The 22,696-nt window shown below is 42.4% G+C and overlaps 3 protein-coding genes across 3 annotated transcripts; 2 read left to right on the forward strand and 1 right to left on the reverse strand.

Moving 5' to 3' along the window:
• Nucleotides 1–464: 464 nt before the first annotated feature.
• On the forward strand, nt 465–12,224 carry LOC306823110 (E3 ubiquitin-protein ligase TRIM39-like). Its single transcript, XM_079342476.1, has 3 exons — nt 465–2,071; nt 9,035–9,340; nt 11,121–12,224. Exons 1-3 carry the CDS (start codon nt 635–637, stop codon nt 11,808–11,810), a joined length of 2,433 nt encoding a protein of 810 aa, XP_079198602.1. The 5' UTR covers nt 465–634; the 3' UTR covers nt 11,811–12,224.
• LOC306822549 (zinc-binding protein A33-like) lies at nt 3,881–5,969 on the forward strand. Its single transcript, XM_079341662.1, has 2 exons — nt 3,881–4,079; nt 4,181–5,969. Exon 2 carries the CDS (start codon nt 4,193–4,195, stop codon nt 5,630–5,632), a length of 1,440 nt encoding a protein of 479 aa, XP_079197788.1. The 5' UTR covers nt 3,881–4,079; nt 4,181–4,192; the 3' UTR covers nt 5,633–5,969.
• A 330-nt stretch (nt 12,225–12,554) lies between the features above and the next one.
• gmppb (GDP-mannose pyrophosphorylase B) lies at nt 12,555–21,991 on the reverse strand. The gene is made up of 11 exons (XM_079341687.1): nt 21,611–21,991; nt 20,704–20,821; nt 19,315–19,510; nt 19,148–19,228; nt 18,430–18,478; nt 18,201–18,343; nt 17,280–17,438; nt 17,093–17,171; nt 15,745–15,872; nt 15,475–15,657; nt 12,555–15,325 (listed from the first exon to the last, which is right to left on the reverse strand). The coding sequence occupies exons 3-11, from the start codon at nt 19,441–19,443 to the stop codon at nt 15,194–15,196; spliced, it is 1,083 nt and encodes a 360-aa protein (XP_079197813.1). The 5' UTR covers nt 19,444–19,510; nt 20,704–20,821; nt 21,611–21,991; the 3' UTR covers nt 12,555–15,193.
• Between the last annotated feature and the right edge of the window lie 705 nt (nt 21,992–22,696).

Raw genomic sequence — 22,696 nt, forward strand, 5'->3', positions numbered from 1 at the left:
CTCCACCTCCTACAAGTCAAGTCAAGGAGACTGTGCCTTCAAGTCTCACATGTCCCAGGAATGGGTAGATCAAAGACCAAGTTTCCATTTTCATTATTTTTAGTAGCAGTTTAATTCTGCCACAAATGTTGAGAGTTTAAAAAGTGGTCAAATGGGGATTGATTCATTTTTTTAGTTAGCCTCAAGTGGTAATTCAAGGAACTGTGATGGACCGGTTAGGCAACGTATGAAAAACTGTTGCTGGCCTCTCTATGGGCGGTTTAATGACATTATACTGTGTGAGAATGGTATGAAACATAACAGGTACTTTCACATGATGCTGCCACCACATCTATAACTAACAGAAGGTGTGGTATCAAATGGGTGTGAATTGTTTGTGTCCCTCAATCCACAGATGTTGGCATGGACTGAAACATGTATGACTCTGCTACTTTCTATGCCTGTCGTCGTACAGACTGAAGGAAATACAGAGAAAAAACTTGGATTACTGGAGCACTGTTTTCACTTTGACCTGCTGATTCCAGAAAAACAGGAGATCTGAGGAGCTACGACTCAAAGTCAGAGTAACTATAAAGGAACTTTCTAGATTCACTTCCTTCTTTTTTCACGTCTGTTTTTTTAGCTTCAGACTAAAATGTTTTCTCAAACAGAGGATGATTTCTCCTGTCCTGTCTGTCAGGACATCTTTAAAGATCCTGTTGTTCTGTCATGCAGTCACAGCTTCTGTAAAGACTGTATGCAGAGATGGTGGAGAGAGAAACCAATACTTGACTGTCCTGTTTGTAAGGAAGTCTCTTTGTTGAGTGATCCGCCTCGTAACTTGGCTTTGAGGAATCTGTGTGAGGCCTTTTTACAGAAGAGAAAGTCTGAGGGTCTCTGCAGTCTGCATTCAGAGAAACTCAGACTCTTCTGTCTGGACCATCAGCAGCCTGTGTGTGTCGTTTGTCGAGACTCAAAACAACACAACAACCACAAATTCAGACCCGTCAACGAAGCTGCAAAAGATCACAGAGAGAAGCTCCAAGAATCTCTGAAACCCTTACAGGATAAACTGAAAATCTTTGAACAGGTAAAAGCAAACTGTGATCAAACAGCAGATTGCATTAAGGACCAGACTCTAAACACAAAGAGTCAGATCAAGGAGCAGTTTACGAAGCTTCACCAGTTTCTAGAAGAAGAAAAGGCTCACAGGATCTCTGCTCTGTGGAAGGAAGAGGAGCAGAAGAGTCAGAGGATGAAGGAGAAGATTGAGACTCTGAACAGAGAGATAGCAGCTCTGTCAGACACAATCAGAGCCACAGAGGACGAGCTCAGAGCTGATGACGCCTCCTTCCTGCAGAACTACAAGGCAGCATTAAAAAGAGTCCAGCAGCGCCCCCTGCTGGAGGATCCACAGCAGGTCTCAGGAGCTCTGATAGACGAGGCCAAACACCTGGGCAACCTGAGCTTCAACATCTGGAACAAGATGAAGGAGGTGGTCTCCTACACTCCTGTGATTCTGGATCCAAACTCTGCTAATCCACAACTCGTCCTGTCTAAAGATCTGACCAGCGTGAGACACGGAGAGAGACAGAAGCTTCCAGATAATCCAGAGAGGTTTGACCAGCTTTGTGTCCTGAGCTCTGAGGGCTTTGACTCTGGGAGTCACAGCTGGGAAGCTGAGGTTATAAATGACAAGCACTGGACAGTAGGTGTGATACAGGAGTCTGTTCAAAAGAAGGGAGAAATACAGTGTGGCTGCTGGGCATTGTTTCACTCTGAAGGAAAATATCTTGCTTACTCTCCACCTTTCCCTAACAGAGTTCTCTCAGTGAAAACGAAGCCAAAGAGGATCAGAGTTCATCTGGACTTTAACAGAGGAAAACTGTCATTCATGGATCCTGATACCAACACACTCCTACACACCTTCAAACACACTTTCACTGAGAGACTGTTTCCATATGTTGGCACAGTGAACAAACTCCCACTGAAGATTTTACCACTTAAAGTCTCTGTATCAGTGGAACAGCCCAGCGTCCCATCTTCAGGATTATGGCAGAGTTCCTCAAAGCCTAAACTGCAGCTCAAAGATGCATCCTTCTGAAGTTTAATTGAAATGTGCAGTCAGTCTTTTTCTTTTTTTTTTTTTAAATGATTTATTTTTGGCCTTTATTATAGAGAGGAATAGAGGCAGATATCAGGGAGAGACATGCGGGAAATGAGCCACAGGCCGGACGTGAACCTGGGCCGCCCGCGCGAGGACTGAGCCTCAATACGTGGGCCGCGCGCGCTACCGCTGCGCAACTAGCGCGCCCTTGTTACTTTAGAGAAAATAAGTTTTTCTCTATAGGAATGTTTTTTGGGGAATTATTTTAATTGTGTGTTAAACTAACTAAGCGTAAATCAAACATTGAGACTTATCTAGTTCATCCTCTGAATTAATCCTCTTATTCGTATTATGGCGAAGAGGTGACTAGTTTTGTATGATACTGCAGATGTATTCATGTTTTCTGTGTGACAACATTTAGATCAGTAAATAGAGAGCTGGCACTGACGTGTCTGTTTTTTGTTAAAGCTCAGATCTATGAGTAAGACAACGACAAGACCAAAACATTTACTGTGTCTCACACTAGTCTCATCTCTTCATATTGAGACACATTTTGGGCGCTTGCCATGCATGGTCTATTTGTTCTTTCAGCTAAGCTCTTGTGATATGAAAACTGTAAGAAATATAAGTTATCTCAATCAGGGTGTCGGGATCTATTTTGAGAGTTGAGAACATGTAGAAAAATCTGAACTCAATTTTGTGTAAGAGACAGACTGTAGATGGGACACAGCGGAGATCTTATTTGAGAGCTTGTTTTGTTCTGGTGGAGGAGTTTCATTCAGGGTTCATTTTAAAGGGATAGTAATGTAACAATAAAATAGTTTTACAGATGTAAACTGGGCGTAACTGAAAACATGTGTTGCCTCTTGAGATTCTTCTTCACTGTACTCTGCTGTGGTTGACAAAAAAACAAAAACAAATCTATTGATTGAGTACAAAATGTAAAGTGTGTCAGATGAAAATGTATTAAGTGTCTGAGCTCATGTTAAAACTTTTTGTACTTAATGTTCTGTGTCTGGGTTCCAGTTTCCCTTTTTGTTGCTAAAATGCCAAAGACAGTAACAGGCTGGAACAGTCAATTTAATGTTAGAATATAATCCGTTTTTGTCCTTGCAGAATTAAAAACAAAACAATAAGATGATCTACTGTTGTTTATGTTTCATAAGCATGATGAACCGCTGCAAACATTTGCAACCGCCGTTTAAAGTTCGCATAAAAACTTTAAGGTTCACAAGTGGGGTCTTAGCTAACGTAGTTTACCTCGTCTAACAAAACATCAACATCTGTTCAGCTTGTGTGAACCACAGACCTTATTTCAGGCGTCTAAACACAAACCCATTCAAAATCCACTTTGACTTTTAGAGTTAGGAACCCATGGCGCTAAAATGCTAACTCACTTCCTGGTTTTAGGACTCAAAACTACACCAGCCTATCGGGATCAACTAACTTTTGTAAACAGCTTCAAGTGGCAATCCAAGGAACTTCATTTTCTAGCTTTTCATTGTAGCTTCATCTCTCAGCCCCGGAAGTTGAAGCTGACAGCAACGGAAGGAGTGTTCATAATTTCAGAAAAGTGAAAGCACAAAAACCAACCCTTCTTAACCTTTATATCTAAGTAAATGTAAATATTAGAGCGCCCATGTTTGGGTAGACGTGGGATCTGGAGAAGGGAGGGCTCAGAAAATTGAATAATTGGCAGGAAAAGTTTGAAAAAAAAAAACTGTAGCTGGCCTCATATTCACTAACTGAAAGGGATTTTTACCTGATCAGTAACTGAAGGTGTGGCACTAGGTGGGTTGATTGTGTCCCTCATTTCCAGGAAGTTTGCATCAACCGAAGCATGTCTTGTCACGCAGATGCTTGCTGTATCTGTGTCTTGGAATTTCACCCTCAGAAAAAGCTGTTTCATTTCCGAATACGCACAGGAGGATATACACTGAAACACTGGGGATACTGAAGCACAGATTTGAATACAACCTGCTGCTGATTCCAGGTGAGTAACAAAAGATTTTAAGGAGTGAAAGTAAACGTAACTTTAAAGGAACTTTCTGGATTCACCTCTTTTTTTCAACGTCTGTTTTTTTTTTTTTTCAGCTTCAGACTAAAATGTTTTCTCAAACAGAGGATGATTTCACCTGTCCTGTCTGTCAGGACATCTTTAAAGATCCTGTTGTTCTGTCATGCAGTCACAGCTTCTGTAAAGACTGTCTGCAGAGATGGTGGAGAGAGAAACCAAGACTTGACTGTCCTCTTTGTAAGGAAGTCTCTTTGTTGAGAAATCCGCCTCGTAACTTGGCTTTGAGGAACCTGTGTGAGGCCTTCTTACAGGAGAGAGATCAGAAAGCTTCAGCAGAGTCTGAGGCTCTCTGCTGTCTGCATTCAGAGAAACTAAGACTCTTCTGTCTGGACCATCAGCAGCCTGTGTGTGTCGTCTGTCGAGATTCAAAAGAACACAACAACCACAAATTCAGACCCGTCAACGAAGCTGCAAAAGATCACAGCGAGAAACTCCAAGAATCTCTGAAACCCTTTCAGGATAAACTGAAAATCTTTGAACAGGTAAAAGTAAACTGTGATCAAACAGCAGATCGGATTAAAGTCCAGACACTAAATACAGAGACTCAGATCAGGTGGCAGTTTAAGAAGCTTCATCAGTTTCTAGAAGAAGAAAAGGCTCACAGGATCTCTGCTCTGAGGGAGGAAGAGGAGCAGAAGAGTCAGAGGATGAAGGAGGAGATCGAGACTCTGAACAGAGAGATAGCAGCTCTGTCAGACACAATCAGAGTCACAGAGGACGAGCTCAGAGCTGATGACGTCTCCTTCCTGCAGAACTACAAGGCTGCATTAAAAAGAGTCCAGCAGCGCCCCCTGCTGGAGGATCCACAGCAGGTCTCAGGAGCTCTGATAGACGAGGCCAAACACCTGGGCAACCTGACCTTCAACATCTGGAACAAGATGAAGGAGATGGTCTCCTACACTCCTGTGATTCTGGATCCAAACGTTGCTCATCCACAACTTGTCCTGTCTAAAGATCTGACCAGCGTGCGACTTGGAACAAAACAGAAGCTTCCCGATAATCCGGAGCAGTTTGACCAGTATCCCTGTGTCCTGAGCTCTGAGGGCTTTGACTCTGGGAGTCACAGCTGGGAAGCTGAGGTTATAAATGACAACTGGGTAGTAGGTGTGATACAGGAGTCTGTTCAAAAGAATGGAGACATACTGTGTGGCTGCTGGTCATTGTGTTACTCTGAAGGAAAATATCTTGCTTACTCTCCACCACTTACTAACAGTGTTCTCTCAGTGAAAACGAAGCCACAGAGGGTCAAAGTTCATCTGGACTTTAACAGAGGAAAACTGTCATTCTGGGATCCTGATACCAACACACTCCTGCACACCTTCAAACACACTTTCACTGAGAGACTGTTTCCATATGTTGGTACACTAAACAAACTCCCACTTAAGATTTTGCCAGTGAAAGTCTCTGTATCAGTGGAACAGCCCAGCGTCCCATCTTCAGGCATATGGCAAAGTCTCTTTGGGTCTTAGCTTTGTTGCTCAATGATATATCCCTCTGAAGTTTAAATTGAATTGTGAACTCAGTCCTTTTCTTAAGGGTACATTATTTGTTACTTTTTTGTGTTGCTGTATTTTGTCATGAAAAAAAGAATATTGATTTTTGTCCTTGATCCTGTGATACTTATTAGATATTATTATCTTTGTCTAAGTGTCTTAACTTTATCTTAGTGACGATTCTTACTGATCTGCAGGTGTTCAGGGTCATAACATGGGGCAGCGATGCTAACCACTTAGCTACTGGCTAAAATTGATTAAAGTTTGAAAATCACTGTGTATAGAAAAAGTAAGTTAGACTAAGAAAGTTTGTGCCAATGGAAATGTTTTTGAATAATATGAATTGTGTGTGAAATGAACTTCAAGTGTAAATAAAACTGTTATCTGGTTCATCTCATGAATGAATCCTCTTTGTTTTATTATCTTAAAGTGGTGATCTTAAATAATGGAGAGAGGTTAGAACACAGAAAAATAGTCATTTCTTGGAATGTGCAGGTACAGCTGTTTCCATAGCAACAGTTCATTTTTTAGCCATCTTCGAAAGAGCTAAGTCAGCTAATTTCTTTTTTTGTGGCACATCCCCGTCTTCATTGATATCACATTATAATACTCTAACACTTTAATTGTTTCGTGCGACCTCACGTGAATCTGACTGCCTCCCAAACGCCTGTGGAGAGAAGAGAAGAGAGGGATGATGCGGCCGATGCAGAGCTGGCTAAACACTGAAGCTTCAGTGTCTGCGGACACCTGTGTGCACGTTGACTCTAGAGAGAAAGGGGGCGGGGGGGAGACATCTCTCTGTACTGTTTTGAATTTGGACTGCATAGGTGCTCAAATCTAGAATAGACTTCTGTCTAATTTCCTCTCCAATGTTAAATTATATTTTTGACTGTTGCATGTCAGCTGCTTCTCTCACTGATCACTCTGCAATAAGGAGGGGTTTTACTCCCCCTTGTGGATTTTACAGAAACAACGGCTACTGCAAATTCAATTCAATTTACACGACCATCTTTATGAAACTTCTGATTAAAGGCCAAAAGTTCTGCATACTGTTGATCTTTTCTCCAAAGCGTCAGGTCTAAATCTGAACTTGAAAAATGTGAGCTGATGCCAAATTCATAAAACCAGTCTACCAGAAGAACACAACATCCCAATAAAATCCACGCTCAAATACTTAGGCACATACATATTCAAGTATTCAGATGAAACTGTCAGTAATCCTGTGAAGGGTTATTGATGACCTTCAGTCTAGAAAGAGACGTTACCTTATTGGGTCACATTTTTTGGACCACAATTAAAAGTCTTTCGAGGTGCATCTTTCCAGCATGTTCGCTCTCTACTCTGAATGAAGAAATCAAAAAGAAATCAACCAGGTTAACTTTGATCATATTCGGAAAAACAAAAGCTCACAGCATTAAAAGAGCAGAGATGACAAATAATGTAAAAATGGCCCAAAGAGGCCTACAAGTAACCAATTTAGATTTCAGCTTAAATATAAACTGGGTGAAATCCTTTTTGAGTAACGATAACATCTGGTATCATATCACTAAACACGTTTTCAAATCTTCAGGAGATATAGAATTTCTACTTAATCCTAGTACACTATCACCAGGTGATTTTCCCCCAAGCAAATGTATTTAGGGGTGGAACTTGATAAAAATCTTTACAAATTAACTCGGGGCCTTCTAATTAATTAATCACATTTTAGTGCGTCAGAATATTTGACCTTAAAAGCAACACTTCTCAGTTTCATAAAGCTAATGGGGCTTGTTTGAAACAGTTTGTCTGCAAAGCAGGTGGAAAGTTGGATCACACATTGCTATCTGTAGCACATTTTCTAACCCCTTATTTTCTACCACTAATAGTGGTCTACAGTCCAGAGCAAATCAATTTAGCGAGTGAATTTTTAACTTCATCAGACGTTAAATTACTATTTTTTGGTCCCAAAGACAGTCATTTGGTCGAGTTTATGCTGTAAACGCATCTTGTTTGTACTTGTGGCGAAGCTAGCGATAAGCTAGCACGAAGCTAATGATAAGCTAGCGATAAGCTAGCACGAAGCTAATAATAAGCTAGCGCTTAGCAATGACAAACAGTTCTGCGCTGTTTATGAGGCAAACTGTGATTAAATGCGTTTAAAAAAATTAATGCGTTATTTTCTTGTGATTAATTAATCGTAGTTAACGTGTTTAAGTCCCACTTCAAGTATTTACATGATATTTATTATGTTGTGTTTGTCTGAGTGTCATGGGTCCCTGGGTAGCTTCAGCATTGTCTTTGACCTCTTTGAAGGCATGAGTGTTTCCCTTCTCCTCCACCTCCTACAAGTCAAGTCAAGGAGACTGTGCCTTCAAGTCTCACATGTCCCAGGAATGGGTAGATCAAAGACCAAGTTTCCATTTTCATTATTTTTAGTAGCAGTTTAATTCTGCCACAAATGTTGAGAGTTTAAAAAGTGGTCAAATGGGGATTAATTAACTTTTTTAGTTAGCCTCAAGTGGTAATTCAAGGAACTGTGATGGACCGGTTAGGCAACGTATGAAAAACTGTTGCTGGCCTCTCTATGGGCGGTTTAATGACATTATACTGTGTGAGAATGGTATGAAACATAACAGGTACTTTCACTTGATGCTGCCACCACATATATAACTAACAGAAGGTGTGGTATCAAATGGGTGTGAATTGTTTGTGTCCCTCAATCCACAGATGTTGGCATGGACTGAAACATGTATGACTCTGCTATCTGTGCCTGTCGTCGTACAGACTGAAGGAAATACAGAGAAAAAACTTGGATTACTGGAGAACTGTTTTCACTTTGACCTGCTGATTCCAGAAAAACAGGAGATCTGAGGAGCTACGACTCAAAGTCAGAGTAACTATAAAGGAACTTTCTAGATTCACTTCCTTCTTTTTTCACGTCTGTTTTTTTAGCTTCAGACAAAAATGTTTTCTCAAACAGAGGATGATTTCTCCTGTCCTGTCTGTCAGGACATCTTTAAAGATCCTGTTGTTCTGTCATGCAGTCACAGCTTCTGTAAAGACTGTCTGCAGAGATGGTGGAGAGAGAAACCAAGACTTGACTGTCCTCTTTGTAAGGAAGTCTCTTTGTTGAGAGATCCGCCTCGTAACTTGGCTTTGAGGAACCTGTGTGAGGCCTTCTTACAGGAGCGAAAGTCTGAGGGTCTCTGCAGTCTGCATTCAGAGAAAATCAGACTCTTCTGTCTGGACCATCAGGATCCTGTGTGTGTCGTTTGTCGAGATTCAAAAGAACACAACAACCACAAATTCAGACCCGTCAACGAAGCTGCAAAAGATCACAGAGAGAAGCTCCAAGAATCTCTGAAACCCTTTCAGGATAAACTGAAAATCTTTGAACAGGTAAAAGCAAACTGTGATCAAACAGCAGATTGTATTAAGGACCAGACTCTAAACACAGAGAGTCAGATCAAGGAGCAGTTTAAGAAGCTTCATCAGTTTCTAGAAGAAGAAAAGGCTCACAGGATCTCTGCTCTGAGGGAGGAAGAGGAGCAGAAGAGTCAGAGGATGAAGGAGAAGATTGAGACTCTGAACAGAGAGATAGCAGCTCTGTCAGACACAATCAGAGTCACAGAGGACGAGCTCAGAGCTGATGATGTCTCCTTCCTGCAGAACTACAAGGACCAAGGACTCCCACGTCAGAATGCTGTTCATCGACTTCAGCTCAGCATTCAACACTATCATCCCGCAGCAGCTCATCCACAAACTGGACAACCTGGGCCTAAGCACCTCCATGTGCAACTGGCTGCTGGACTTCCTGACTGGGAGACCACAGGCAGTCCGGGTCGGCAGCAACACCTCCAGCACCATCATGATGAACACGGGGGCCCCCCAAGGATGTGTGCTGAGCCCCCTCCTCTTCACTCTGCTGACCCATGACTGCGTCCCATCTTCCAGCTCCAACCTCTTTGTTAAGTTTGCGGACGACACGACTGTGGTGGGTCTCATCAATAACAACGATGAGTCAATCTACAGGAGTGAGGTGAGCAGACTGGCCTCGTGGTGCAAAGACAATAATCTCCATCTGAACGTGAAGAAGACGAAGGAGATTGTTGTGGACTTCAGGAGAACGCACACCCAGCATGCTCCTCTGACCATCGACGGTGCTGCAGTGGAGAGGGTGAGCAGCACCAAGTTCCTGGGTGTGCACATCTCCGAAGACCTGTCCTGGAGCCTGAACTCTGCATCACTGGCCAAAAAAGCTCACCAGCGCCTTTACTTCCTCCGCAAACTGAGGAGAGCGAGAGCCCCATCCTCCATCCTTCACACGTTCTACAGAGGCACCATTGAGAGCATCATGTCCAGCTGCATCACCGTGTGGTACGGCGCCTGCACCGTGTCCTGCCGTAAGACTCTGCAGCGCATCGTGAGAGTAGCTGAGAAGATCATTGGTGTCTCTCTTCCCCCCCTTCTGGACATTTACAACTCACGTCTCACCCGCAAAGCCACCAGGATTGCAGGTGACCCCACCCACCCGTCTCACAGCCTCTTCAGCCTGCTGCCGTCTGGGAAGAGACTGCGGAGTCTCCGTGCTCGAACCAGCAGGCTCAAGAACAGTTTATTCCACCAGGCTGTCAGGAGACTCAACTCCCTCCCTGCCCTCCCCCCCTTTCGTCCACTCATCCCCTTTCCTGCCCCTGCCCCCATCCCCCCTCCGCCTCCTCCACCCTCTGCCCTCAGTTCTCTACCCTCCTTCACCCCTCTGCCCCCTCTGCCCTCCATCCCCATCACTACCCTCCCTCACCCCTCTGCCCCCTCTGCCCCCCATCCCCCCCCCCCTTCATCCTGCCACAGTCTGCCCCTACAGGACCTGGCATCACCCCCCTCCTCCACCCCCCGCATGCTCCACTAATTCACGCACCCTAAAAACTCTGCACAGCCGTTATTGAACTGTATTGACTATGCTATTGCACTATTGCACACTACCTCACTTTAACTTTGTATTTTTAATCTGCACTCTGTTTATATTGTTAATACTGTAATCTAGCTACCTCATCGTAATTTTGCTACTTGCACTACTTGCACTATTGCACACTACCTCACTTTAACTTCGTATTTTAATCTGCACTCTGTTTATATTGTTAATACTGTAATTTATCTACCTCATAGTAATTTATCCACATTCTACCTCAAAGCGAAACACTCACAAGTGCCTTGTCTGTCGATTGTCTGATGTTCGTTATTTGTTGTCCAAATGTCTTTAGTTAAGTTATTTGTTGTCTGTTGTTCGTTATTTGTTGTCCAAATGTCTTTAGTTAAGTTATATTGTTGTACAGTATTGCTAGTTTTTTTTTTTTCTTAGTGCTCTTTTATGCACTGCAGGTTTGCACTGGGGGGGGGGGGAATGCAATTTCATCTGTGCTGTATGTTTAACATGTGGCATATTTGACAAATAAAGAACCTTGAACCTTGAACCTTGAACAAGGCTGCATTAAAAAGAGTCCAGCAGCGCCCCCTGCTGGAGGATCCACAGCAGGTCTCAGGAGCTCTGATAGACGAGGCCAAACACCTGGGCAACCTGAGCTTCAACATCTGGAACAAGATGAAGGAGATGGTCTCCTACACTCCTGTGATTCTAGATCCAAACACGGCTCATCCAGAACTTGTCCTGTCTAAAGATCTGACCAGCGTGCGACTTGGAACAAAACAGAAGCTTCCCGATAATCCGGAGAGGATTGACCAGTATCCCTGTGTCCTGAGCTCTGAGGGCTTTGACTCTGGGAGTCACAGCTGGGAAGCTGAGGTTATAAATGACAACCCCTGGGTAGTAGGTGTGACACAGGAGTCTGTACAGTGTGGCTGCTGGTCATTCGGTTACTCTGAAGGAAAATATCTTGCTTACTCTCCACCACTTCCTGACAGAGTTCTCTCAGTGAAAACGAAGCCACAGAGGGTCAAAGTTCATCTGGACTTTAACAGAGGAAAACTGTCATTCTGGGATCCTGATACCAACACACTCCTACACACCTACAAACACACTTTCACTGAGAGACTGTTTCCATATGTTGGCACAGTGAACAAACTCCCACTTAAGATTTTGCCAGTGAAAGTCTCTGTATCAGTGGAACAGCCCAGCGTCCCATCTTCAGGCATATGGCAAAGTCTCTTTGGGTCTTAGCTTTGTTGCTCAATGATATATCCCTCTGAAGTTTAAATTGAATTGTGAACTCAGTCCTTTTCTTAAGGGTACAATATTTGTTACCTTTTTGTGTTGCTGTATTTTGTCATGAAAAAAAGAATATTGATTTTTGTCATTGATCCTGTGATACTTATTAGATATTATTATCTTTGTCTAAGTGTCTTAACTTTATCTTAGTGACGACTCTTACTTATCTGCAGGTGTTCAGGGTCATAGCATGGGGCAGCGATGCTAACCACTTAGCTACAGGCTAAAATTGATTAAAGTTTGAAAATCAATGTGTATAGAAAAAGTAAGTTAGACAAAGAAAGTTTGTGCCAATGGAAATGTTTTTGAATAATATGAATTGTGTGTGAAATGAACTTCAAGTGTAAATAAAACTGTTATCTGGTTCATCTCATGAATTAATCCTCTTTGTTTTATTATCTTAAATAATGGAGAAAGCTGAGGTGGCTAAACACTGAAGCTTCAGTGTCTGCAAGACGGAAACCTTTGTGCACATCCACTCTAGAGAGGAGGGGGGAGACAGCTTTCTATAATGTTGCGAATTGTGATTGCAATACTCATTTTTAACACTAGGTGTCAGTGTTACATTCTGCTCCTTTAATTTTCATAAGCTTGATGTGTCATGGCGGCCATTTCTATCTGACACAAAGCTCAGGTGTGAAGCTAAAATGCTGGTTTGATGTTTCTAAATGACAAAGTAAGAAATGAGACAACACACACGTGGTCAGTAGATTATATTATTGTCTTTAAAAAAAAAAAAAAAAGACTTAATTACAAGAGTTCACTTCATTCACTCAACCAGAGCTGAAACATGTCCAGAGTGCTAAATACTGTTTATCACTTACTGCATAACAACGTGGAGCTGCTATTTCATCAGCAGCTAATAGTTTTCCTGGTCAGTAACAAGTCAAATGTAAAAGATGCATCTGTAGCTAAACGACTGAGATGAGAAAATAAAGTTCCAGAAGTGTTCAACTTTTAAAGGTTTGTTTTTACTACTTCTTCACACCTCAGTTTTTTTTAGTTTTTTTTAATCAGTGTAAAGGTGGGGTGTTGAATCCTGCAGTGTGTTAATGACTTTGTTACACCCCGGCCTTCAGTCCTCCTCCACAGATTCATGTGTGCACATTTGCAAAGTGACACAACACTCACAATAAAACTCCAGAAAGTGAAAGACGACGTCATGCTAAGTGCTGTTACACCATTAATGTCACGGTGTGAACTGGGACATGACGGGGAGGAAGTAACGGCTACGTGGCTACGCTTGTGAAAACGTTCAACACTTCATTCTTCAATATGTTTTAAAACAACACAAACCCAAATGTGCACTATCTAACGTTTGGAAAAGAAACAACGCTACAGATCTAAAGTCAGATTTTTAACCAGCGATGCAGCTCCTTTCAAATCTACATACTGTACTGTACGTCCTTTTGCCGTGTCATGAAGATGCAAAAGCTGCGTTGATGTCTCTTACGTGGCTGCAGAGGAGGTGACACCGTCTATATTGCCCACTGAAACGTTTTGATTCAGACCAGGTTGAACCAGGAGGGACGAGCGCTTCCTCTCAAGCTTTTTTGATGACGAGAAAAATCTTCCACTTATGTCAGCTGATCTTCTCTTTGCAGTCAAACAAGCAACTTGAGGTGAAAGTAGAGTTGAGGTAGAGAGACACGTCTGCAAATCAGGTTTCTAATAACACCGATGTGCAGATGTCATTTCTTAGATATTGTAAATACGCCGAATGCTGCCGTTTGTTGATTTGGAAGATGAATTTCTTTCACTCTCCGTTCAGACTGTTCTGTTTTGCAAACGTCCAAACCCCGAGGAAATGTGATTGGACGACAAAAGTAGAGTGTTTAAGTAGCCTGCAGTGCACAAACGGTCCCTTTTCCTGACTGGCTCTACTTCTGTTCGGTCGCTCGTTTTTAATTCACGTTATTTCCTATTTACAGATCCTCAACGTAAGTAACATAGTCAGCACACACTGAGCAGCCCTTAAATGTGCAGGATCAGAATTGCATTCCCCACCTTTAACTTTGTTCCCTTTGAACAATAAATTAACTTCCCACTTCTATAATCGAACATTAAAAATGTTGTTGCTCGGGACATTTTGTTCATGTTTTGCAGTGACCAACTTGGCCGTGAAGTGCAGACGTTGCATGTTAAAGGAAGAAAAAAAAACCTTAAAGTTCACATAGTCGAGACATATTCGATCACTAGCTAAAGCCGCACTAATTAATTTTCTTCTTTCTTCTAGAAATCAATCACTTACATTCATTAGATGGACGCAAACATGAAGGAGAGTTTTTACAGGACAGGTAAACTAACATGACTTTGCCTAAAGGTCACATATTCAGTGTAGTGTCAGAGCTTCTGTTCAACATGTGAAGTGTGTTGTTGTAAATCCACTCTGATCCTGTATTTGATCATGTCTATAAACCCCTCTATTTCAGCCCTGCTCAGAACAGGCTGTTTCTGTGTCTGTAGCTTTAAATATGTAAATGAGCTGTGTCTGACCACGCCCCCTCTCTGGAAGGGCTCGGGTGTACTCGCTGCTTTCTCGCTCCATGTCCTATTGTTTACGGTGAGAAGGCAGACTCAGAGGGCAGAACAAACACCTAGCTGTGGGAGTGTCACCCACCTGGGGGAGGGGCTACTGCCCTTTGTGATGTCATGAAGGGAACACCTCCAAAACGGCCTGTTTGAGCACACATTTTCTGAAAAGCGGAGCAGGCAGAAGACAGAGATCATTGGGGGGTTTGTAGACAGACTAGAGACACATGTTAGAGGAACATGGTAACTTGTATTATGCAGAATATGCGACCTTTAAACAATCACAACAGAAACAGTTCATATTAGATGTTCTGTTTTCAGCTCTCTGCTGCCCCCCCTCCTCCTCCCAAGAGGCCATAATACGTCATTAAATGCAGCTTCAGTTATCACAGCTTTTTGTTTTACAAGTCAGTTCATTGTCTTCCAGTCTTTGAAACTCGACTTGACTTGATTTAGTGTGACTCCCTCCATGAGCTGTAAATGCATAGTGAGTCGAACAGCCCTCTGATCCCGCACCAGCCCAGGTATATCAGCCCCCTCCTCCTCCTCCTCTCTCTTATTAAAGCAGTGTTTACCTAAGACATTTACTGTCTGCCACATTCAGAACATTAGCATTTAATGTTTTGCTTATTGATGGAAGATGCAGCCAAGCAGGGCTAAAAAAACGACGTCACCCGCCTGTTTGTGTCTCCTACTCTCTCGGGCACAGTTTGGGTGTTCGGTCGAGTTCGTAAAAAAAAAAAAAAAAAAGGCGCTGGGTGTTTCTCTGTCCTCCCCCCCCACCTTCCCCACCTTCCCCCGTGCTACATAATGATTCGTGGCTCTGGGACCGAGTCGTTGATGGATTTGTGAGGCAGGACGTTTGCACCGTTCAGGTAGAGCTCGTCATTCACGATCACGTCCTCTCCCAACACCGTCACGTTCTCCATACGAACCTGATGATGCAGAAAAAAAACCAGAGACAAGTCGTCATCATCACACCTGACAACAGTCGATCAGTCGATCCTGCACAATCTGTCAGCACTCGTTTTGGCTTCACTTTTGTACAACAGGAGGAGGCGTCCATCTTTTTTTTTTAACTCACCCACTGGCCCACAGAGGAGCTCCATCCCACGATGCAGCTCTCCAGCCAGGAGTGCGATCGAACCCGCGCTCCTTTCAGCACCGTGCAGCGTTTTATCCTCACGCCGTCCTCTATCACCACGCCCGCGCCGATGGTGACGTTCGGCCCGATGGAGCAGTTCTCTCCGATCTTCGCCGTCGGATCCTGCAGAGGGCGAAGCGAGGATGGAGTTAGTTATCGAACAGCGACGATCTGACACGAAAAAAAATCAGCAACGTTGCTGCGACTCACCACGAGAACGTTGCCGAGGAAACCGGGCCCTGTGCGCAACCTCTCAGGAGCATGTTGTCGTACAGACTGAAGGTACATGCACATCCCCGTCAGGAAGTCTTTAGGCTGACCGATGTCCATCCAGAAGCCTGCAGAGAGAGAGAGAGGGAGAGGGAGAGAGAGAGGGAGAGAGAGAGAGAGAGAGAGAGAGAGAGAGAGAGAGAGAGAGAGAGAGAGAGAGACAGACAGACAGACAGACAGAAACAGACGGACAGCCAGCAGAGAAACAGACCTGAGTATTGTTACTTGTGACATTTACTACGATCAAAACACAGACATGCTACTTTTTCTCTACATTTCTACGAACGTTCTCGTTCCTCGCCACCTTTGCTCAGAAGTCATCCGATGAATGTTTCCTTTCTTTTATAAAATCAGACACCAAAGACGTAAAACCACGTCTGTGTAGTTCTGCGTGTGTCTTTTTCCAGATCAGACGGCTCATTTAGGTGAAACGATGAAGAGAACGATGATGGACGATCAAATCTTTCGTACCATGTTTGAAAATAAACATTTTTTCTCTTCCTTTAAAGCCTGGATGAAATTTTCCAACCGGCTCATCAGCTACTTTTGGGTTGTTCTTGTTACTGATTCTTTTATTGTAGAGCTGCACGTCTGTAAATCTGTAGCATGTGAGTTAAAAAAAAAAAAAAAAAGTTATCTGAATCAACATAAAGGAGCTGAATTAAGATTCATTTCAAAATGAGTACTTTGGTATTTATGAAAGGAAGCACTCCTTTACTTTAACCCAAGTATAAACTGGACTGAGCAGCGTTCCCGTGTGTGTTTAAAGACTTTCTACACTTCTGAGTAAAGTTGCTAAGTTGTGTATTTTGTCCACCTCAGGATCGTCGTCTCGGTTTTCTAAAAAGGAAAACTACGTCCGGAGTCAGGATGGGTTTTTAAGCTACGGGACAGGAGGGAGGTTCTCTGGTCGCTCCCAGAGAGGAACGAGCGTGTAAGACGTGCAGCACCGCTCTGATTATTAACCCCCGTTCAGTCCTGATTTGACCTCTCTACGGCGGCTTTTAAAAGTCACGGTGCTGCTCGACGAACCGTTCCTCCCTGAGACGACACGTTTAGACGTGAAGGAAAAAAACCCAAACACTTACGTCTGGTGGCGCTTTGAGCTGCGAGGCCAGAGCGAGCAAACGGATCAACTTCCCACAAACACATGCTTTACAAATTCCATCACTTAAAATGAGCAATATGTAAGTGTGACACCTAGCTTTTAAAATGGGTACTGCAGCCTATTGATTGATGTTTCTTTTTGAGTTAATTGTCAGCGAACAGACGGACAGATAAAAGTCACCTTGCAGCTCCATGGCGTACAGATGACCCTCCTGCGCCATCACGGGGAAAATCTCTTTCTCGATGGACGTTGGTCTCAGCTGCACAGACACAAAAAGTCACGAACATATCGTCCCGCTCGACCATCGGTCTGCAGACTGATTGATGCTTCCTGCGTGTTCACGTGTGCGAGAGGGGAGACGCCTCACCTGGATCCTGCCGAGCATGCTGGGATTGAAGATGTAGATGCCGGCGTTGATCTTGTTGGACACGAACACCTGCGGCTTCTCGACGAAGCGATTTATCAGGCCGCTGTCCGGCTCAAACACGACCACGCCGTACTTAGAGGGCTCCTCCACCCGTGTGACCTTCACACACACACACACACACACACAAACAGAAGCTTTGAATATAACAGATCAGTGTTTTTATTTTTCAGGTTTGACTGACGGAGCTCAGAATCGTTCTCTAATAAACGTTGGAGAAACATTAAAATATTAAATATAAAAATGGAGACTTGATAAGGAACCCTCCATATTAAAGGAGCAGTATGTAATTTTGACCCCTGCTGTTGAAAATGGGTACTGCAGTTCACATTTTAAACACTGCACAGAGCTGTCCCGCCCCTCCTCTCCAGAGTGGATGCTCACGCAGGTTGCCATGACACTGAAGCTTCAGTGTTTAGCCAGCTCTGCAACAATCTGTAAACATGACAAACTTATACTTTGCAATTCAGCTTTCTTTTTTTTTTTTTTTTTTTTTTACTGAAAGAATTTAAATGTCTTTTCAGGTACAAACTTTTGATTCATAAATTTTCCGTTTCTAAATCCAGTTTCATTTTTTCCCACAGAATTATGAACGCATAATCCCGAGAAGGATTTTTTTCACGCCACTTTTCCGTTTCATTTTTCTCTTCAACTTTAAGTCCGAGTAAAACGATCTTTCCTCGTCTTTCCTCTGCGGCTGTCTGGATCATCTGTTGATTGGTTTATTTCCCGTTTCTCGATGGACTGACGCTTTAAAGACGTCCCTCTGTTCTTCTGTCTCTCACTTTCCCTGCAGGTTATCTCTCATCTGCACAGAATAACTCAGGATAAACACAGTGTGTACGGCCTCTCTCTCTCTCTCACCACGATGGTTCCCTCTTTGCCGTGGTTGTTATGAAACTGCAGCAGGTCTTTGAAGGGAAAATCACAGATGACGTCCGAGTTGAGGACAAAGAAGGGCTCGTTGTCGATGTTCAGCAGCTCTCGAGCCAACGCCAGCGGACCAGCTGCACAAAAAAAAAAAAAAAAAACATGTTAATTTCAGTGACTTAGAGTCCGGCTTACTCACGGTCTGCAGCCAAGATGAACTCACCTGTCCCCAGAGGCTCCATCTCATGAGACAGAGAGATACGAATCCCGAGCTGAGGAGAAAAGAAAAAACCATTAAAAGAGACACAGTTTCTTTTTGTTTTATCACAGAAGGATCTGAATAGATGGCTCATTCAGAATCTGCCTCGAGGTTTGAGAAGATCAGATTTCTAGTAATAACTAAGATAATCCTTCATTCATCTCTCAAATGGAGAAATTCACAGTGTTACAGCAGGATGGCAGAAGAAAATCACACGCTGCAAAATTCAATTAGTTAGAAATAGAAAAATGTAAAAAAAAAAAAATGCATCAAAAAATAATTAAAAGAGCGAATAAGTAAGTTTCTTCTGAAAGCCTATGGCTGGCTTAACACCGGACCATTTTAAAAATCTTAAAAGATTTAAATCCGTGGGAGACGACAGACGTCAGGACGCTCTCAAACGAACTTCATCAGCCTCCGAACCCGCACGCCAGAAAAGCTTGAAGTCGATCAGACACACAGGCGGCGACAGAGCGCTTAAAAACAAATGAGGTTAATAAAATATTCTCATCATCCAGAGCGGTTTTTGAGAGTTCAAATCAGCAGCAAACTTCCTAAATGTTATCTTTTTTTTTTTTTTTTTTTTCTCTGGGGGGCTGCAGGATGAATAGCTGAGCAGCGAATCAGGATCCTCAGATGTAAACAAATCCTGATCAGAGGTGGAGTAGCTTGTTTTACGCACCCTCTCCTCCTGGACTCTCATCTCTCTCTCCAGCAGCTCGGACATGTAGCTCACCGCCAGCACCACGTGAGTCACCCCGGCCTGTGCACACAAAACAGAAACGTGTGTGTGAGCAGTGAGGACGCCGCGCTGTTTAGTCTGCTCTGTTTGACTGGAGAACTTCGCACCTTGACCAGAGCCTCCACCTGGTGCAGCAGGATGGGTTTGTTGCAGAAATCCACCAGCGGTTTGGGGACGCTCAGGGTGAGCGGTCTCAGCCGGGTCCCGTAACCCCCCACCAGGATCAAAGCCTTCATTTCTTCTCGCTGCTAGCAACCGTTACCAGGGTGACGACAGCTCATCCAGGACGTGACAGCGACCGGCCTGAGAGGAGACAGTGACCGAGGAAGGAAGCAAATCAAACATTTCAGATTCTTTGATGGATCACTTTGAGATTTACATCATATCATCCTCACATTTTGTTTTTCAGTCCTGCACATCAACACACACACACACACACACACACACACACACACACACACACACACACACACACACACACACACACACACACACACACACACACACACACACACACACACACACACACACACACACACACACACACACACACACACACACACACACACTGATTTCATACATCCTGTAAATACATTTCAAATCGTCAGTCTATGGATGTGTTGTTATCGTGACCTTCAGTGACAGGCTCCTTTTAAATAAAATGCATTCTTACTATTAATATTATTAAATTCCTTTATCAATCATATTGATGTATAATACATTGCTGTTGCTGAGATAAAACACTCACAACCAAACATTTGTTTTATTTATCCCTGTGAAGTAGTTTAATCTGTAGCTCCTACAAATATAAAACATAAAGTTATTATTATTATTATTATATTACAAAGTGAATGTTCACAGCCTGAGCATCAAGACAAACCGCGTCCCCAAACAAAGACTATCAAAATAAGAGCTTCCATCCTTTCTTTGAATCAGAAAGCTGTCAAACTGGTTTAACCTGAATCAGCCAGAAGTATCTGAAAGTTTGAAAATCTGCCAGAAAATCTGAGTGTTTGAAAATCTTATTTATTAAAATAAACAAATAAAAAAAAATCTCAGACCGGAAGCTTAAAGAAAATAAAACAGAAAATCTCCTTCCTGTCCGTCACGGTGTCAGAGGTCTGGTTGGGATGTTTTGTAATTACACCTGTTTTAATAAAGTTGTGTGTACTGTTGCAAACACACACACACACACACACACACCCACACACACACACACCCACACACACACAAACAGGTAATACATCTCGTGCACATTAAAGCACGTGCAGCAGAAGCAGCATTACTTTAAATGAGATACTTTATAAAATAAATGCTGACATGATTAAAGCTGCTCAAAGAGAAATAAAGAACAAACTGTGTTTATGTTTTCTGACACAATGAACCAGCAGAGATTGGAGCTAACTCGTTTCAGCTTTAATTAATAAAATACTGATACTAATACAAACTTTTTTCTTTAGGCTGTGAGTGAGTAAAGATAAATAAATTAAACTTACAGAGAGAAGTTTCTCCTGACGGCTCCAGGAGGGGATTTCTGACTCTATTGAAACTCTGGGAATGACACGTAAGACCGTTCAAATCCTAATTCCGTGTTTGGTTTCCTGTCCGGCCGCTCTGCGTCAAGTCAGACAAGACGACTTATACAACATCCGGTTATTGGTTTCAAAATAAAAGCACAATTAAGTTTGATTCAGGTGAGTAACATTTCTTTACAAAGCACTTTTCAGATACAGAATCAGCTTTATTGGCCAGGTATGTTTAACACCCGAGGATTTTTTTCAGTAGACTGTGCTCTTAAATGTAAACATAAAATATTAATAATTAACTAAAAATATCAGCAAGTAATTAAAGGCTATTATTTACAAAGGTCCAGAAGTGCTCTATATCAACAAAATACAACATAAATATAATAAGAACAAGAAGAAAACAAGTAGTTAATGGACCAACATTACGACCTGGAACAGTAAAATATAGATGAATCACAATAAGGAGACTGGGTGGACACAATTACCTGTTGACACGTAAACATTTTCAGCTGTTATTAATTAAGAAGAATATAATGAAAAGGAACAACAGGAAAACACGTCAGACAGCACATAAACAGCATGACGAAGACTGTTAAACCATCTGTGTATTCCTGCGCTGATTTAAATTTAAATTTTTAATTGACTGTACACACAAAAAAACAAACAAAACACATCAAACATGAGATCATATTTATTGATTTAGTGACTAATTTAAATTTTACAAAAAGGTCAGAAAACAACAGCAGCAGAGAGAGAGGCATTATTATTTATTAAAATTATTCCCTTCAGCTCATAACCCATTTCTGCTTCAGGAAGCTTTATAAGTTAAGTCATAACAATAAAAAAGTGGTGTTGACACTTTTATTTTGAAGGCGACCTGGTCTGATTTCCGTCCGTTGCTCGCTAACGCTGATAAACTTTCCTATCGGCTGCTTGCTGCAGTCACTGACTCAGGGGTGTTCAATTACTTACTGAAAATCAGAAATCCGACTAAACAATCCAAAAACAACGTGAGATTGTTTTTTTTTTCTTTCTTAAAAATTCTTTTAAGGTTTAAATGTCCTGAAAAGTCACGACAGTCCAATTTATTCCTCAAAACTTCAGTCGAATAATTTTTCGCACCCCCGCCGTGTGACACAACGGTATGTCCCAAACATCACGGCCCCGCCCCCTCGACACTTCTGACCAATCGAAGAAAAACAGCGTGTCGACAGGACGCTGCTGAACCGGATTTATATTTTTCGAAGAAATACAAAATAAAACCCTTTAAGCCCTCAAACACATAACGAGCTGATCTCTGTTGTCATGACGCTGTTTCCATGGAGACCGTAACGTAACTAAAACATTGATTACAGATGGAAAAAAAAAAACCAACCAATTTTATTAAAATATCACTAATTATTTTTGACTTCTTAAATTCTCTCAATTTCTAATATCTTAATTTATGACCAAATTTCTGCTCCACAGAAATCTAAAAAAATCTGGGCTTCAAACACATTTTTTAAAATGTGACCTTGAAACAGTCACGTGATTTTTTTGTGTCCATTCACAAAAACTAAATGCACTGCTACCAATGTTTGAAGTATCTGAATTAAAATCTTATCTGTCAATCTTCATGTAATGTAAGTTAGGAGTTTCCTCTGGATCCTCGTGTGGGGACGACCTGTTGCCATGGATACCCGATTGTCTCCATCCCTTCGTATCTCCCATTTTCTCAAACCCGGCACAGTTTGACTGTTCATCACTTCTGCCTCCTAAAAGGAAGTTTTTCCTCTCCGCTTTAACTTTTCTAAACGCTGCAGAGAGCTCATGATGGATTCACTTTGGGTCGTTCTTTTACCTGCAATGTTTAAAGTGTCTTGAGACGACACTCGTGATGAATTGGTTGATTGAAATAAAAATTCTCCACTTTTAATACCGTTGACTTGATTTTTGACTCGTAATTAAAAGCAAGTGAAAAACT

This window comes from Symphodus melops (assembly GCF_947650265.1).
Source record: "Symphodus melops genome assembly, chromosome: 4".
NCBI classification, from domain to species: Eukaryota; Metazoa; Chordata; class Actinopteri; order Labriformes; family Labridae; genus Symphodus; species Symphodus melops.

Excerpts from the sequence above, each read along its gene's own strand:
- LOC306823110 (XM_079342476.1), top strand. The coding sequence starts at position 635 with ATGTTTTCTCAAACAGAGGATGATTTCTCCTGTCCTGTCTGTCAGGAC. Across the intron at positions 2,072-9,034 it reads CTAAACTGCAGCTCAAAGAT|GTAAAAGCAAACTGTGATCA; the intron begins GCATCCTTCTGA and ends ATCTTTGAACAG. Across the intron at positions 9,341-11,120 it reads GACTCCCACGTCAGAATGCT|GCATTAAAAAGAGTCCAGCA; the intron begins GTTCATCGACTT and ends TTGAACAAGGCT.
- LOC306822549 (XM_079341662.1), top strand. The coding sequence starts at position 4,193 with ATGTTTTCTCAAACAGAGGATGATTTCACCTGTCCTGTCTGTCAGGAC.
- gmppb (XM_079341687.1), bottom strand. The coding sequence starts at position 19,443 with ATGAAGGCTTTGATCCTGGTGGGGGGTTACGGGACCCGGCTGAGACCG. Across the intron at positions 17,439-18,200 it reads GCAAAGAGGGAACCATCGTG|GTCACACGGGTGGAGGAGCC; the intron begins GTGAGAGAGAGA and ends GTGTGTGTGAAG. Across the intron at positions 15,873-17,092 it reads GTACGCCATGGAGCTGCAAG|GCTTCTGGATGGACATCGGT; the intron begins GTGACTTTTATC and ends CTCTCTCTGCAG.